Below are 17,380 nucleotides of genomic sequence, written 5' to 3'. Positions count from 1 at the left end.
TTCCGAGGGGTCCAATGGCTTGTGCAAGAGCACACCGAGTAGGCCAGTGGCAGAGCTGGGGTTCTGACCCAGGACTGTGTTGCTAACCAGCCCCCATCCTTCCTCCCTACTGAACCAGACACTTCTTGTGACTGAGCTTTGCTGGGCGAGTTTTGGGTTACGTTCCGCTTAACCTGGGGCCATACTTTAGGTCCTGATCCCGGGAACATTTCTGATCCGATGTGATAACAGCTGTCAGGCCTCAAGCGTCTACTCCCGCCAGCGACTTTGACTTTTTACACATAGATACTCTCTCAACGCCCTGCACCGCTGAGAAGACCCAGACCCAGGCATGCAGAGAACCCTGGCCGAGGCCGCAAAGCTAGGAAGTTGCAGAGCACTGATCTGCCTAAAAAGGAAGCATCCATCTCTGCATCTTCAAAAGCACACACCTGCTTTCCACCTCCCCTCGCCAAGCTTCACTTTTCAGGAAAATGCTCTCGCTCCGGGCTGGTCGCTAGGCAACTCTTGCATGTAATTCCACGAAATGCCCAGAAGAGGGCGTGAGGACTCGCTCTCCCCCGGCACCCACGCGATGGGTCTGAACTTCGCGGAATCGCGAACGCAGAACGACGCGCTCCAGACGAACTCCACCCGTGGCCGTATCTGAGCCCTAGGCTGCACGGAAGGTGACACAACACGGCGCCTCTGCACCCCACCCCCTCCCCGCAGGGGCCTGGACTCACCGAGGCTGGGTTTTCGATGACCAGTTCATAGGTCAGCCCTCCGGACCCAAACCTCAGGATGTCTCCGGGTAAGAGCTTCACAGCCACGTTCTGAATGTGGCACTCGTTGACGAATGTGCCGTTGCGGGAATTGAAGTCCTGGAGAACAAAGCTGCTCTCGGCCTCATTATATTCAATGAGCGCGTGATGGTTGTCGATGTCTGTAGACTGAAATGGAGAAGGGGGACAGTCAGAGCCAGGAAAACAGGAATAACAAGGGGGGCCCTAACGTTTACTAGTGCCACTGACACTGGGTGCCCCAATGTGCTAACCACTTCATCTGGCTGGATGGTCACTGCAATCCTCATTTTAAGAGGAGGATGCTGAGGGTCAGAGAGGTTAAGTGACTTGCCTAAGGCCACACAGCTAGTGAGTGGAGGGTCACCAGACCCTGACAGCAGACCCAGAATAGATGCCCAGTTTTTGGGTAGGGAGTCAGGCAACACAGAGGTAAGAGGGAACTCGGGGGGAATTGGCCACTTTATAGTTCTCTGATCCCATGCAAGTATCCTTTTGGTTGTCCTGAATGGCAAGACAGCAGAAATGGCCCAACACAAACCAGAAAGGTCAGCTGGCAAGTGACAACTGTCCATTTATTGCAAGTGTTAAAGTTAAGGGGAGGTTTTGTAATAACTGTTGTTTTCATTTGTTTGTTCTATTCATTTTTAAAATAACATTTTTTTGGTAATAATGCAGAAAATGAGAACTAGAGAAAAACACAAAGAAGACATTAAAATCACTTAGCCTCCCGTCCCCCAGAGGCAGGCACTGTGAACACGATGGTTCACATCCTTCCAGTCTTTTTTCTATGCTTACAATCTTTTTAAAAAGTTTAAACACAATTGAGCTCACACCACAAAACATAGTTTTATAACTACCTTTTAAAAGCCTTGGTGTACAATGAAGGTTTTTCCCATGTGATTAATTATTACTGTTGCTTCTTAAAAGCTTATCAGAATTTATCTAACCAAAGATGATCTATTTTTCAATAGGGGCCCTGGTGTGGCCACATTTCCCCCAAAAGAGAGAGACCCCAGACAGTGAATTGTCAGTGGGGTCAGAAACCTCCTGTGTAACCACTTTAATAAGAAGAATGCACAAAACTCGGCACCAAGGAGGAAATATCACATTCCCCCTGGCCCCGGCGCCCTGTACTATGGGCTGCAGGGCACGTGTGAAGTCTTCTGTCTTCTCAGGACACTGCCTATGAGCCATCCACTCCAGCCTGAGACTTTGCAATTATTTTCTAAGTTACTCTTCTCAGAGTGCCTCATCCAGCTTTCATAGAGAGTACTTGGACTTAGAAATCTATACTAACGTCCCACAATATAATTATAACCAATAGCTTATATTATATGAATAGATAATAATATAACCGCATATATTAGTAGAATATATTAATTACACATTATGTGCAATTACACAAATGCCAGGAAATTTGCTAAGTGCTTACTGCATTATCCCATTTCATCTTCACAATAATTCAAAGGGATACTTCCTCATTTAAAAAAAAATTAAATTTTTTATTGAAGTATAGTTGATTTACAATGTTGTGTTAGTTTCAGGTGTATAGCAAAGTGATTCAGTTATACATATATATAATACCTATTCTTTTTCAGATTCTTTTCCATTACAGGTTACTACAAGATATTGAATATAGTTCCCTGTGCTGTACAGTAGGTCCGATAGTTACTCATTTTTTAGATGAGGAAACTGAGGCATAGAATGATTAAGTGTGCCCACAGTCAGCCAGTTTGACTCGCTTGGCTTGTTCCCAGGTTTGCCTGATTCAAATGACTGTGCCTTTACCCACTTTGCAAATTCCTACCAAACACGTTGGCACTTAAAATACTGAAACACAAGAAGAAAGCAGGAGTAGCTATATTAATTTCAGGCAGAGCCAACTTCAGAGGAAGGAAAGTTATCAGGGATAAAGAGAGGCGATACATAGTGATAAAGGGGTAGATTCTCCAAGCAGACATAACAATCCTTCATTGTATGTGCCCAACAATAGAGCATCAAAGTATGGGAGGCAAAAACTGAAAGAACTGCAAGGAGAAGCAGATGAATCCATCATGGTAGCTGGAGACCTCAACAGCCCTCTGTCAGTAATGGACAGATCCACCAGGCAGAAAATTAGTAAGAATGAAGTTGAACTGAATAGCACTGTCGTCATCTGGATCTAACTGGCAACCACGCAACTTCATCCCACAACAACACACATCCTTCTCAGGCTCACATGGAACACTCACTAAGCAGACCACGTTCCAGGCCACGAAATATCCCTCAACAAATTTAAAAGAATAGAAATTATGCAAAGTATGTTTTCAGACCACAACGGAATGAGGCTAGAAACCAATACCAGAAAGACAGCTAGAAAATCCCCAAATATTTGGAGATTAAACAACACACTTCTAAATAACAGATGGGTCAAGGAGGACGTCTCATGGGAAATAAAAATTTATCTTGAGCTAAATGAAAATGAAAATACAACCTGTGAAAATTTGCAAGATGCAGTGAAACCAGTGCTTGGAGGGAAATTTATGGCATCGAAGGCACACATTTGAAAAGAAGATCTAAGCTTCCACCTTATGAAACTAGAGAAAGAGGAGCAATCTAAGCCTACCACAGCAGAATAAAAGAAGCAATGAATGAAATAAAAAGCAGAAAAACAACAGAGAAAATCAGCAAAATAAAGAGCTTTTTTTTTTTTTTGTAAAGATCAATAAAATTGACAAACCTCTAGCAGGATAACCAAGAAAAAAAGAGAGAAGATACAAATTACTAAAATCAGAAATGAAAGCGATGGCATCACTACTGATCTCATGGACACTGAAGGGATAACAAAGGAATATTATGAATAATTCTATGCCCACAGATTTTATAACTTAATGAAGTGGACCATTTCCTTGAAAGACACAATCTACCGAAACTCACACAAGGAGAAATAAATACTCTGAATAGACTCATATCTAGTAAAGAATTTGAATCAATAATGAATAACCTTCCAAAGTGGAAAGCACCGGGCCTGGATGGGTTCACTGGTAAATTCTATCAAACATTAAGGAAAGAATGATACCAGTTCTCTATAATCTCTTCCAGAAAATAGAAGAAGAGAGAACACTTCCCAGCTCATTCCGTGAGGCCAAACTTATTCTAATAGCAAAACCAGATAAAGATATTACAAAACAGGAAAATTGCAGGGCAATACCTCTCATGAACATAGATGCAAAATCCTCAACAAAATATTAGCAAATGGAATCCAGTAATGTATAAAAAGAGTTATACACCACAGTCAAGTGGGATTTATTCTAGGTATGCAAGGCTGGTTCAACATTTAGAAATCAATTAATGTAATCCATCACATCAACAGCGTAGAGAAGAGAAATTGCAGTATCATATCAGTAGATGCAAAAAGAGCATTTGACAGAATTAAACACCCATCCATGATAAACTAACAAACCACCAAACCACCACAACAACTCTTGGCAAATTAGGGATGGAGGGGAACTTCCTCAACCTGATAAATACATCTATAAAAACCCTAAAGCTAACATCATATTTAATGGTGAGAAACTAGAGCTAGAAACTTTCCAATTAAGATCAGGAATAAGGCGAAGATGTCCCCTTTCACCACTCATTTTCAACATTGTACTGTATGTTCTAGCTAATGCAACAAGGCAAGAAAAGAGAATAAAAGATATATAGATTGGGAAGGAAAAAAAAAATCTTCTTTGGTGAGGTGTCTGTTCAGATCTTTTGCCCATTTTGCAGATGGCATGATTGTCTATGCAGAAAATCCCAAAGGACTGACAAAAAGCCCTCCTGGAACTAATGAGCAATTATAGCCAGGTTGCAGGATACATAATCAATATACAAAAGTCAATTGCTTTCCTTTATACCGACAATGAACAAGCGGAATTTGAAATTAAAAACACAACACCATTTACATTAGCACCAAAAAAAAAAAAAAAAAAAGTACTTAGGAATAAATCTTACAAAATACTTAGCTATATGAAGAGGTATATGAAGAAAACTACAAAATGTTGATGAAAGAAATCAAAGTAGTCTAAATAAATGAAGAGGTATTTCATGTTTATTTGAAGTTCCTTAATGATATATGATGTTTAACATCTTTTCATATGCTTATTTGACATCTGTAGATCTTCTCTGGTGAGGTGTCTGTTCAGCTCTTTTGCCCATTTTTAAGTTGGGTTGTTTGGTTTCTTATTGTTGACTTTTAAGACTCATTTACTTTGTTTATTTATTTATTTTATTGAAGTGTAGTTGATTTACAATGTTGTGTTAATTTCTGCTGTACAGCAAAGTGATTCAGTTATACATATATATACATTCTTTTTAAAATATCCTTTTCCATTATGGTTTATCATAGGATACTGAATATAGTTCCCTGTGCTATACAGTAGGACCTTGTTGTTTATCCATCCTATATGTAACAGCTTACATCTGCTGACCTCAACCTCCCACTCCATCTCTCCCCCAACCCCCTGCCCCTTGGCAACCACAGTCTGTTCTCTATATCCATGAAGACTCATTTATTTTAGATACATGCTTACAGCATCTTTATTCATAATTGCCAAAAACTGGAAGCAACCAAGATGTGCTTTAAAAGGTAAATGGATAAACAAATTGTGGTATATCCATACAATGAAATATTAGTGATAAAAATAAATGAGTTATCAAATAACAAAAAGACATGGAGGAATCTTAAATGCATATTGCTTAGTGAAAGAACCTAGTCTGAAAAGGTTACATACTGTATGATTCCAACTGTATGAAATTCTGGAAAAAGTAAAACTATAAGGAGAGTAAAAGATCTGTGTTTGCCAGGGGCACAGGGGCTCTGGGGCTCAAGATGAAGAGGAGGGGCACAGGGGATTTTAGGGCAGTGAAAATATTTTTTATGATACTGTAATGATGGATACTTGTCACTATACGTTTGTCAAAACGAAAGAACGTACAACGCAAAGAGTGAACCCTAATGTAAACTATGGACTTAGTTAATAATAGCATATCAATATTGTTTCATCAGCTGTAACAAATGTACCGCACTAATGCATGACGTTAATAATAGGGGAAACGGTGTGTATTGGAGGCGTGGATATATGGGAACTCTCTGTATTCTCTGCTCAACTTCCTGTAAACCTAAAACTGTTCAAAAAAATAAAGTATTAAAAAAATTAAAACACATTAGTTCTTTGGAAAATGTCACCCACATCATCTTCATCACCATTCCCATTGATCTTTGTGTCCTTTGAACCTTTGATAACCCATAAATGAGAGGAATTCTGTGTGTTACATTTTGTTTTTCTCTTCCCAGGCTTCACTACTTTCAGTTCCTCAAAAACTGTCAAGCCATTATTAAGAAATCAAAGCAAGCAGGAAGTTTTAAATGACTCCACAAAATTGGGTGCGCCTCTACCACGTGTTAGGCCAGGAGACAGCTTCCTAGTTCTGCCCTATAACATCACTCGCTCCCTTTACCTGGAAAATTGCTAAATGCTACTACGGGGCAGATGCCCTGCTGCTAATACAGACTGACTGTATAAGCTCCATCCTACTGAGCTGTCCAACTATGAGATGAACTGTTATTTATTTATTATTATTATCCTTATCATCATCTAACATATTTTGAGGGCTTCCTGTGAACTGGGCCCTGCTGAAGCATTTTGTGTGCATTTTTTTCATGTAATCTGCATGATAGCCCTAAACAGGGGTTCTATTATTATCTCCATCTTAGAGATGAAGAAGCTGAGACTCAAAAGGTGAAGTGAGAGGACAGCATTACCTTGATACCAGACCCAGACAAAGACACTACAAGAAAACTACAGACCAATATCACTTATGAACACTGAGACCACAATCCTCAACAAAATATGAGGAAACTGAATCCAACAGCACATTAAAAGGATCATACACTATGACCAAGTGGGATTTATTCTCGGAACGCAGACTTGATGTTTCAACATATGAAAATCAATCCATGTAATAATACATCACATTAACAGAAAGAAGGGAAAAAATGATCATCTCAATTGATGTACAAAAAGCATTTGACAAAATGCAACACTCTTTCATGATAAAAGCACTCAACAAACAGGGAATAGAAGGAAATTACCTCAACATAATAATGGTCAAATATGAAAAAGCCCACAGGTAGCATCATACTCAAAGGTGAAAGACTGATAGCTTTTCCTCTAAGATCAAGAATAAGATAAGGATACTTGCTTTTGCCACTTCTATTCAACAAAGTATTGGAAGTCCTAGCCAGAGCAATTAGGCAAGAAAAAGAAATAAAGGCATCCAAATTGGAAAGGAAGAAGTAAAATTATCTCTGTTCACAGACAACATGATCTTACATGTACAAAATCCTAAAGAGTCCATGAAAAACCACAACTCTCTTAGAACTAATAAACAAAATTCAGTAGCAAAATCGTAGGAGAGAAAATCAACACACAAATATCAGTTGTGTTTCTATATGCTCACAATGAACAATCTGGAAAGGAAGTTAAGAAAATAATTTCATTTCCAATAGCATCAAAAAGAATAACATATTTTAGGATAAATTTAACCAAGGTGGTAAAAGATGTGTACACTGAAAACTACAAAGTGCTGCTGAAAGAAATTAAAGACACAAATAAATGGAAAGACACCCTGTATTCACGGGTTGGAAGACTTAATATTGTTAAGATGTCATTACTACGCAGCAGGATCTACAGAGTCAATGTAATCCCTATCAAAATCCCAATAGCAGTTTTTGCAGAAATAGAAAAATCCATCCTAAAATTCATATGGAATCTCAGTGGAGCCCAAATAGCCAAAATAATCTTGAAAAAGAAAAGCAAAGCTGGAGGTCTCACACTTCCTGGTTTCAAAACTTACTGCATACAAAGCTACAGTAATCAAAACAGTGTGATACTGACATTAAGGTCAGGCACATAGACCAATAGAAGAGAATAGAGAGCACAGAAATAAAACTTTGCATATATGGTCAAATGATTTTGGACAAGGGTGCCAAGATTATTCAATGGGGAAAGAACAGTATTTTCAACAAATGATGCTGGGAAAGACTGCAAAAGAATTAAGTTGAACTCTTACCTTACACCATATACAAAAATTAACTCAAAGTGGATCAAAGACTTAAACGTAGTCTAAAACTATAAAACTTTTAGAGGAAAACACAGGAGGAAACCTTTATGACATTGGATTTGGCAATGCTTTTTTGGATATGATACCAAAAGCATAGGCAGCAAAAGCAAAAATAGATAAATTCAACTATATCAAAATTTAAAACTTCTGTGAATCAAAGGACACAATAAACAGGGTGAAAGGCCATCTAGAGAATGGGAGAAAATAGTTGCAAATCACAAATCTGAAAAAGGGTTAATACGAAGAATATATAGAGAACTATAACTCAACAACAACAACAAAAACCCCCCCAAATAACCTGATCAAATATGGGCAAAGAACTGGAATAGACATTTCTCCAGAGAAGATATACAAATGTCCAACAAGCATATAAAAAATGCTCATTACTAGTCATTAGGGAAATGCAAATCAAAACCACAGTGAGATACCACCTCATACCCATTAGGATGGCTACTATCAAAAACAAACAAACAGGGCTTCCCTGGTGGCGCAGTGGTTGAGAGTCCGCCTGCCGATGCAGGGGACGCGGGTTCATGCCCCGGTTCGGGAGGATCCCGCGTGCCGCGGAGCGTCTGGGCCCGTGAGCCATGGCCGCTGGGCCTGCGCATCTGGAGCCTGTGCTCTGCAGTGGGAGGGGCCGCAGCGGTGAGAGGCCCGCGTACGGCAAAAAAAAAAAAAAAAAAAGAAAAACCAAACACACAGCAACAGAAAATAACAAGTGTTGGCAAGGATGTAGAGTAGGGGAACACTTATGCACTGCTGAGAATGTAAACCGGTGCAGCTGATATGAAAAACTGTATAGCGGCTTCTCAAAAAATTTAGAATAAAATTATCATATGATCCAGCAAGTCCACACCCGGGTATATACCCCAAAGAATTGAAAGCAGGAACTTAAAGAGATATTTGTACACTCATGTTTATAGTAGCATTATTCACAATTGCCAAAAGGTGGAAGCCACCCAAGTGCCCACTGACTGACGACTGGATAAGCAAAATGCGGTCCATCCATACAGTGGAATATTATTCAGTGTAGGAGGAAGGAAATTCTGACACATACTACAACACGGATGAACCGTGAGGACGTTATGTGAAATAAGTGTCACAAAAAGGCAAATTTTGTATGCTTCCACTTGTGTGAGGTACATAGCGTAGTCAAGCTCACAGAAACAAAATAGAATGGGAGCTGCCAGGGGCTGGGGAAGGGGGAAACGGGGAGTTGTTGTTTAATGGGTACAGTTTCAGTTTTGCAAGATGAAAAATTCTGAGACTGGTTACACAACAATGTGAATCACTTACAACCACTGATCTGTACACTTAAAAGTGGTTAAGACGGTAAAATGTAAATGTATTTTACCACGATTTAAAAAGTGGCTAAGATGGTGACTCACTCAACGTCAAGATGCTGGCACAGGGTGATGTCAGGGTTTGAACCCAAGTCTAATTCCAAAACCTGCACCTTTGATTTGTACCCTGCGATTTTCAGAGTGGAGAGTGATTTAATAATGAGAGAGGAGACAGGCAGGACCTAATATAGAAAGCAAGTGCATTTTTTAAAGGCTCCTGCATTTTAAATATCTTTAAAAAGTATATAGTGAGTCCATAAAATATTGAGACGTTTAAACATCTATTAACAATGACCATTCTGCTCTGATGACTCCTGCGCTTTGAGGAAGCCTCCCCAGGAAGCTTAGTTATGACGTTGCCCTGAGGTTCGCTGACGCTGTCGCTGAGGTTCGACGTGTACCTGGAACCGTCCTTTGGAGCTAGGTTTCAACCCTGCATCACCTGGAACTGGGAAGCCCCATCTCAGACCATAACCTCCCGATCCCGGCCTTCCTTATCCTCTCTCTTGTCCTCTCCTTGAGTCACATAGCCTTTGCTCCCCTTCCCCTCCCTGTGGGTAATGCCCTACACTCACCCAGCCTGGGCCCTGCTCAAGCCCACCAGCTCCTTCAAGTCCATCCCGGCCCCCAAACCCTCCTGCCACCCTCACACTCCTGTCCTGAGGCTGGCCCAGTGCCCTTTGGGCACCCCAGCCAGCAAGTCCCTGCTCTTAGGCTTTTCATTCTACTTTGACAACAGCCTCCTAGGTCTTCACCTCCTGCACCTGCCGGCATCCTCCATCTGCTTCTCCTGATCCTCCTCCATCCCTTTCCACGGCGCCTTCTGCCCAGCAGGCCCACCTGTGCAGCTACATCATGGGCTGATGGGCTCCTTGCCTCTGGTTTCTGGTTGGGTTTGGCCAATGGGGGGTTAGAGGTCAGAGGAGGGAGGAGAGAGGTTGGGGTACTTACTCCCCTGGCTTCCTTTCTGTGGGGCCACACAGCTTCCATCAGAGGACTCTACCCAGCCCTTGGGGTCTCCGGGTGCCAGGAAATGCCCCTGCCCCTCAACCCTCAGCTCTGGGGGTGGGAACAGTCCTCACTCACACTAGCTCTGGGCCCTGCACTAACCTTTGTGGTTTCTCTGAGCCCTGCCCCCTCCCTGTGGAGGCCCTTCATGAAACTCCCGTCCATCACTCCACACCCCTGTGAATGTACCTTCAGCCCCCCGCCAGGACCTGGACTTCCCAGGCATGGAGAAGCTCTCAGATGGGACCTTCAAGGCTTCTCTTAGCTGCCAAGGGCCTCCGGGTGGTCCTGCCTTCACCCCACCCTGGTCTGGTCCCTCTCCTCAACCATCTCTGCTTTAGCATCCTCATCTTGACAGTGTAACTTCCATCTAACCTGTGAACGTGCTTACCATCCCCTCGGCCTAGAAACGCCTCCCCTTCCCCCTTCCTGTCCTTTATTGTCAAATGGCTTCAAGAGCGTTCCTTTCCCGCTGGGTCCTCAACCCACTGCCATTGCCCTCGGGGGCCTCCTCGGGCTCTCGGCCTCCCTGTGACATGTGACACAGTTGTCAGAGAGAGGCACGTGGCCTGATGGTTCAGGGCTTGGGGAAGCAGGACAATGTGGTGGTTATTAGACTGGGCTCGAGTCCAGCTCTCCTACTTCCTAGCAGGGTGACCTTGGGCAAGTGATACCTCAGTTTCCTCATCTGTAAGGTAACAAAAGGACAGTCTTATAAGTTACTGGTGACGTATAAATGATACATACAAAAGCCCTTAGGAGAGAACATATGGCAAATGTGAAATGTTCTCTATTAAGAGCAAGAGGATGGGCTCTGGAGTTAGAAAGCCTTGAGTTCAAGTCCCACCTCTGCTACCTTCCAGCTGTGCAGCCTGGGGCATGGTTCTTTGCTTCTCTTCAGTTGCTCCCTGAGCAGCAAAAATGAGTTTGATAAGCTGGGCTTCGTAGGATTGACAAAAGGTACTGCTTGGTGAAATGTTCAAAGGAGTGGGATAACATTTTTTTTTTTTTTTTTTTGCGGTACGTGGGACTCTCACTGTCGTGGCCTCTCCCGTTGCGGAGCACAGGCTCCGGACGTGCAGGCTCAGCGGCCATGGCTCACGGGCGCAGCTGCTCCGCGGCATGTGGGATCTTCCCGGACCCGGGGCACAAACCCGTGTCCCCTACATTGGCAGGCGGACTCTCAACCACTGCGCCACCAGGGAAGCCCAAGGGATAACATTTTTGAAATTAACTCGTGTGTGTGCGTGTGCGTGTGTGTGTGTGTGTGTTATCTATTTCTTTTAACCTTTTGGTTCTTGGTTATCCCATCCCCCAGCCCCATCCCCCCACTGCCTCAGGAAAGGGATGTAGTGCAGAAATAGTAAAAAAAATGGGGTTTTCAAAAGAATAAGGAAATGAGGAAATGGCCAGGCGCTGGTGAGACGACGAGTCTGGGAGTGGAAGGAAAGAAGAAGCTTCTCTGCTTCCCTGTCAGCTGGATCCTTCCTCCCCGGTCTCCCCGGGAGAGCCCTGTGGACCGGCAAGGCCTCAGGAGAGGCTGGTCCTGAAATCAGACTGCCCGAGCGTGGTTCGCAGTGCCCCAGCCTCCCTCTGTGACCTCAGGCAGGATACTCAGCCTATCTGTGCCTCAACGCCCTCATCTGTAAAGTGGGGCAAACAACACTAACCTCCTAAGGATGAAATGAGTTAGTACACTCGAAAGTGCCAAGAACAGTACCTGGCACAAAGCAAGCTGTCTCTGTTATTAATACCCTCAGCCTGGCAACAGCTCTCTGGCTCCCTCACCTCTCTGACTGCTTCCAGGTCTCCACGTCGGGCTGCTCTCCCCTCAGATGTCCATTTCCTCCTCACTCTGTCCATGGGCTGGGGCCACTGTACCACCCCCTCGATTCGCAGATGTGTATTCCCAACCCCTGGTTCATCTCCAGGCCCCAAACTGCCTGGCTGCTTCCTGGATGTTGAGGTGCTCGTCAACCAATCCTGCTTCTTCCCCTCTTGGTAATGGTGTTATCACCTTCCAGCTCATCCAGCCATCTTTCTCCATGGCCTGTGGCATTGATCCTACTGATTCCTCCAGAAGGCTCTCAGACCAGTCCCAAAGCAACGGTCCAGTCAGGTGGTAGTATTAATGTGGTGGGCAGAATGGTCTCCCAAAGATGCCCATGCCCTGATCCCCAGAACCTGGGAATATGCTCCATTATGTGGCAAAAGGGACTGTGCAGATATCAAGGTTACTAATCAGTGCTCTTAAAAGAGCACTGGGGACTTCCCTGGTGGCGCAGTGGTTAAGAATCCACCTGCCAGTGCAGAGGACACAGGTTCGAGCCCTGGTCCGGGAAGATCCCACATGCCACGGAGCAACGAAGCCTGTGTGCCACAACTACCGAGCCTGCGCTCCAGAGCCCACAAGCCACAACTACTGAGCCCACGTGCCACAGCTACTGAGTCTGCACGCCTAGAGCCCGTGCTCCGCAACAAGAGAAGCCACTGCAATGAGAAGCCCGTGCACCGCAACAAAGAGTAGCCCCCGCTCGCCGCAACTAGAGAAAGCCTGTGCTCAGCAACGAAGACCAAACACAGCCAAAAAAAAAAAAAAAAAAAATTAAAAAAAAGAGGGAGACTATCCTGGGTTATCCAGGTGGGACTAATCTAATCCCACCAGTCCTTATAAGCAGAGAACTTACTCTGGCTGGATTGGAGAGATGAGTGGTGGTTCTTGCTGGGCCCCCACTTAACAGCCCCAATGCTCCTCTTCCTGGGAAAGCACTAGGTCAACGTTTCCTCTTTACCCAAATCCCCCACTAGATGGCGCCACCTCAGCCTGTTGCATGAATGAGGATCACGAGAACATTCATCTCACATTTCACTGACAGCCCCCATTCTGGATTCCACAGGGTGGAATTTCCCTAGCTTAGTCAATTATCTTGTTATCGCAGTTAACTGAGAATTTCCAATTTAGATATTAGATGTTCCCAAAGCTAAATTTACACTCAAAAAGTGAAGCTTCTTTTTTTAGAAGCTTGAGTCAGCTCAGTCTGAAACTCAGCCCCACCTCCCCCGACTAGCTGTGTGATTTGGGCCAGTTCCTTAACCTTTCTGAGTCCCATTTCCATGTCATCAAATGAGGATAATAATGATAATAGTAGTTCTCACCTGCACAGGATTTGTTCTGAGGATATAATTCGATAAATATATATACAGAACATACATAGATGATGTATAAAGCCATGTGAGATACAGTAAGTAGTCCATAAATGTATGCTGTAGCTGTTTGTATTACGTATGCTATTCAAAAGATTATTATCTTTCTTTCATCTCACAGCCATCAGAATGGCTACTATAAAAAAAAACGGGAAATAACAAGTGTTGGTGAGGACGCAGGGAAAGTGGAACCCTTGTGCACTGTTGTGAGAATGTAAATTGGTGCAGCCACTATGGAAAACAGCATGGCGGTTCCTCAAACAATTAAAAATAAAATTATCATATGATCCAGCAAGTCTAATTTGGGGTACATATCCCAAAGAACTGAAAGCAGGGGCTTGAAGAGATATTTATACACCCACGTTCATAGCATTGTTTGCAACAGCCAAAAGGTGGAAACAACCCAAGTGTCCATCGGTAGATGAGTGAATAAACAAAATGTGGTGAATCCACACAATGGAATATTATTCAGCCTTAAAAAAGGAAGGGTATTTGGACACATGCCACAGCATGGATGAACCTTAAGGACGTTATACTCAGTGAAAGAAGCCAGTCACGAAAAGACAAATACTGTTATGATTCTACTTCTGTGAGATACCCAGAGTAGTCAAGGTCATAGAGACAGAAAGCAGAATGGTGGTTGCCGGGGGCTGGGATGGGGGGGCACGGGGAGTTGTTTCATGGGTGCAGTTTCAGTTCTGCAAGATTCAAAGAGTTCTGGAGACGGGTGGGGGTGACGGCTGCACGACACTGTGAACAGATTTAACGCCACTGAACTGCACACTTAATAAAAGTGGTTAAGATGGTAGCTTCTATGTTATGCATGTCTTACCACAATAAAAAAAATGAGAAAAATGAGATCATGATCTAGCCCTTTCCTCTGAACTTTTTCCTCTTGGAAGCCCTCCATCTGCCGGTGAGAAACTAGGTCCATCAGTTGCTGCGGTGGGAACTGACCAATGAAATCGGCCGCCAGTTCCCAAACAGGGGACAAAACATTCCCTGAGGACCGGCGAGACCAAACAGGTGAACCCCCAGAGCGAGGAGCACTTGGGGAGAAGCCAGGGGTGAGGTGGGGGTGAGGGGGCGGACGGGAGCACGACCCAGGCGGGAGGACAAGTGGGATGCAGATGGGGAGCCAGCAAGTGCACCCTCCCAGGCCTGTTCCATTCCGTGGATTTCCCCACAGAGAGTCCACCTGTCACCTTATGTCTCAAGATGTAGGTGTTCGCTTAGAATAAGAGAAATGTGAATTAAAATGACACAGGTACCCTACTTCACCCCGTAGATCAGTGCAGATCCAATGGGTGGTCAGCACCCTAGGCTGGGGAGGGAGTGGGACATGGGCGTCCACTGCTGGCAGGACACCACATCCGGAAACCTCTGGTGGGCAATGTGGCCATGCCCATCAGAGTTACAGCTGTATGCGTCCTTTGACAGAGCAGACATACCTGGACGTCCGTGAAATGATGCAAGTAATAGGACAATCCCAGCAGCCTTGTTTAATAATAATAAACAAGATTATGATGTAGGCTCTGGTTCTTTTCTGAGAGGCAGCCCAGAACTGGCAGGGGCCAGGAAAAGGGACGAGAGTCATCTGGCTGGATGGTATCTGGTGTGTGTGTGTGAGATTCAGTCTGGTTCACGACCCTCAGATCCCACGCGAGAAGGGCTGACCCAGGCTGGAGAGATGGCTCCACCCATGAGAAAGGAGCCGGCTGGCAGGACACTGACCACCGAGGGTGGAGGTGCGGACACCAGCATTTCATCCCCCCGTCATGTCTGTTCTTTCTTTTTCTCCTCCATCTCCACCCTCCCAGCTGCAGCCCTGTGCTGACTTGGGCTGTCCTAGAGCTCAGTCTTCTAGGGATCCTGGAACCTCCCCAGGGTGGGACTGGGGGAGTCCCTGGGGAGGGGGTAGGGTCAGTCAGCCCTTCATTGTTTAACCTTCGCTTCTCTTTTCCTCAAAACAAGGTTTACTGAAATAATACACACACACACACACACACACACAAGCAGGAGCTCTGCTGATCAAGAAGGGAGAGGGAGGGAACACTGATGGTGGGGTTCTCAAAGTGTGGTCCTGGAACCAACTCCAGGGGACTCCATTCCCCCCACCTGAACCTGGGGAGCATATAAATGTGAAGATTCCTGGGCCTTACCCCGAACCCACTGGGTCAGAATGTCTAGGAGTTCATGTTTAACAACCACTCTTAAACATATGGAAAATCCAACAACCACTGGCTTGGTGTCTCTTCATTCTGGAAGAATTGAGCCCCTTTCTCAGCAGAGTTTAAATAACAGCCATATCCAACTCTAAAAATTACAGTTTACAAGGCACATCAAATCATATAAATTACAACTCGCAAGGTTTAGCTGTGAAATGGGCAAGGCTGAGGCTTTTGAGCCGTGTAAGATGGGAGAGGGGAGATTGTGAAGAGCTCCTGATGGCTCGTCCGCACACAGCAGCCGGGATGTTCACCGGCAGGTCTCCCCCTTGTTTACCATCCTTCAAGCCTTCTTCCCATTGCTTTTCAGATAAAGATCAAAACCCTTATGGTGACATGAAGGAGGCCTACTTGTCACTTAGCCCTCCTCTTTCCCACTCTGACTCTGGACGCCCTGGTTTTCTCTCAGTCTCTTGGGCTCACAATACGCTCTTCCACCCCAGGGCCTTTGCACATGCCATTCCCTTCTCCTTTTGTCTAGTTAAGTCCTCCTTGTCTTCCATATTCCTTTCCTTTACAGCCCCAATGTTGGAATGGAATTAGTCACACCTTTGTGGGATCATTTGACTTATTTCTCTCTTTCCTGGCAGCTTCCTGATTGCAGGGACCATGTCCAGTTCTGCCATCGCTGTACCCCTAGACTTGGCTTGGTGCTGAGGCTCTGGGTAAATACTGTGCAAATAATGAGTGATAACAACAGTTATCACTGTTGACTATAAACAGTTCTCACTAGCCTGGCTATAAACAGGCTTCCTATTGCCTTTAGGGAACCAAACTCCTTACAGGATATAGAAAAAAAGTCTGGACGGTAAAACCCTGCAACTATCAATATTGATTTTTCCCTGAGCCAAATGATTACAAGTGACTTTTATTTTCTTCCTTATATTTTCCTTTCTCCCAATTTTTAAAAACAAGAAGCATGTAACTACCTTCCATTATCGGAAAGAGTAAATGATGTTGAAATACTACGATACCAATAGTCAAAACAACATGTCAGCCTTGCTGATGAGAAGAAATCTTTAGAAGCATGACTGCCTGTTCTTTAGGATTGATCCAGGCAAATAAAACAAACAATCTTTTTTATTTGCTAGATGTAACCTCTGGGTAATTGCAAGGATGACTTTTTATTAATATAAATCCCTGAATTTTATTTAGTGGAATGACCTCTACTGGCCTCAATAACATAAACTATAAATTGACTACTGAATTATTCCTCGGGATGGCTCATAGCTGATCAGGGGTGATTCTTCTGATCAGAAAGGCCCAATGAAGTCAGCAGAAGGGCAACTTTTACCTTGTTTTATAAAACTGGAAAATGTTGACATGTCTGTAGGTTTCAATTCTTCAAAATTCTTCAGAATGGACCCACGTCCCCACACCCCTCTTCGGAGCAAATCTCCTCTCCCATTTAAGCTTTGGGAAGATGATTTGTCTAAGAGAAGACAGAAGCGCCCATCAAAAGTCTATCCCCAAAACGCTTGGCAATTCATGTATCAGCTGTCCTCCAGGGAGCGCAAATGAGCTCGTGCTTCTGGAAATGCAACTGATTCCTTCATAAATCAATGTGACTGTAGCTGGCAGCAGTGATGTATTTCTTTTCTTTTCTTTTCTTTTCTTTTTTTTTGCGGTACGCGGGCCTCTCACTGCTGTGGCCTCTCCCGTT

The 17,380-nt window shown here is 44.1% G+C and overlaps 1 protein-coding gene across 3 annotated transcripts in view; it reads right to left on the bottom strand.

Annotated features, from left to right (window-relative positions):
- Nucleotides 1-17,380, bottom strand: part of FHAD1 (forkhead associated phosphopeptide binding domain 1) — a 138,108-nt gene that overhangs the window by 112,007 nt on the left and 8,721 nt on the right. For all 3 annotated transcript variants that reach the window (XM_032653758.1, XM_032653773.1, XM_032653769.1), the window contains exon 3: nucleotides 726-932. In XM_032653758.1, the coding sequence (XP_032509649.1) occupies nucleotides 726-932 (207 nt within the window). The remainder of the gene's footprint in view (nucleotides 1-725; nucleotides 933-17,380) is intronic.

The sequence above is a fragment of the Phocoena sinus genome, chromosome 1, assembly GCF_008692025.1.
Source record: "Phocoena sinus isolate mPhoSin1 chromosome 1, mPhoSin1.pri, whole genome shotgun sequence".
Classification (NCBI taxonomy): Eukaryota; Metazoa; Chordata; class Mammalia; order Artiodactyla; family Phocoenidae; genus Phocoena; species Phocoena sinus.
The sequence above is the reverse complement of the archived record's forward strand: the minus strand, read 5'-3'. Positions and strand labels throughout refer to the sequence as shown.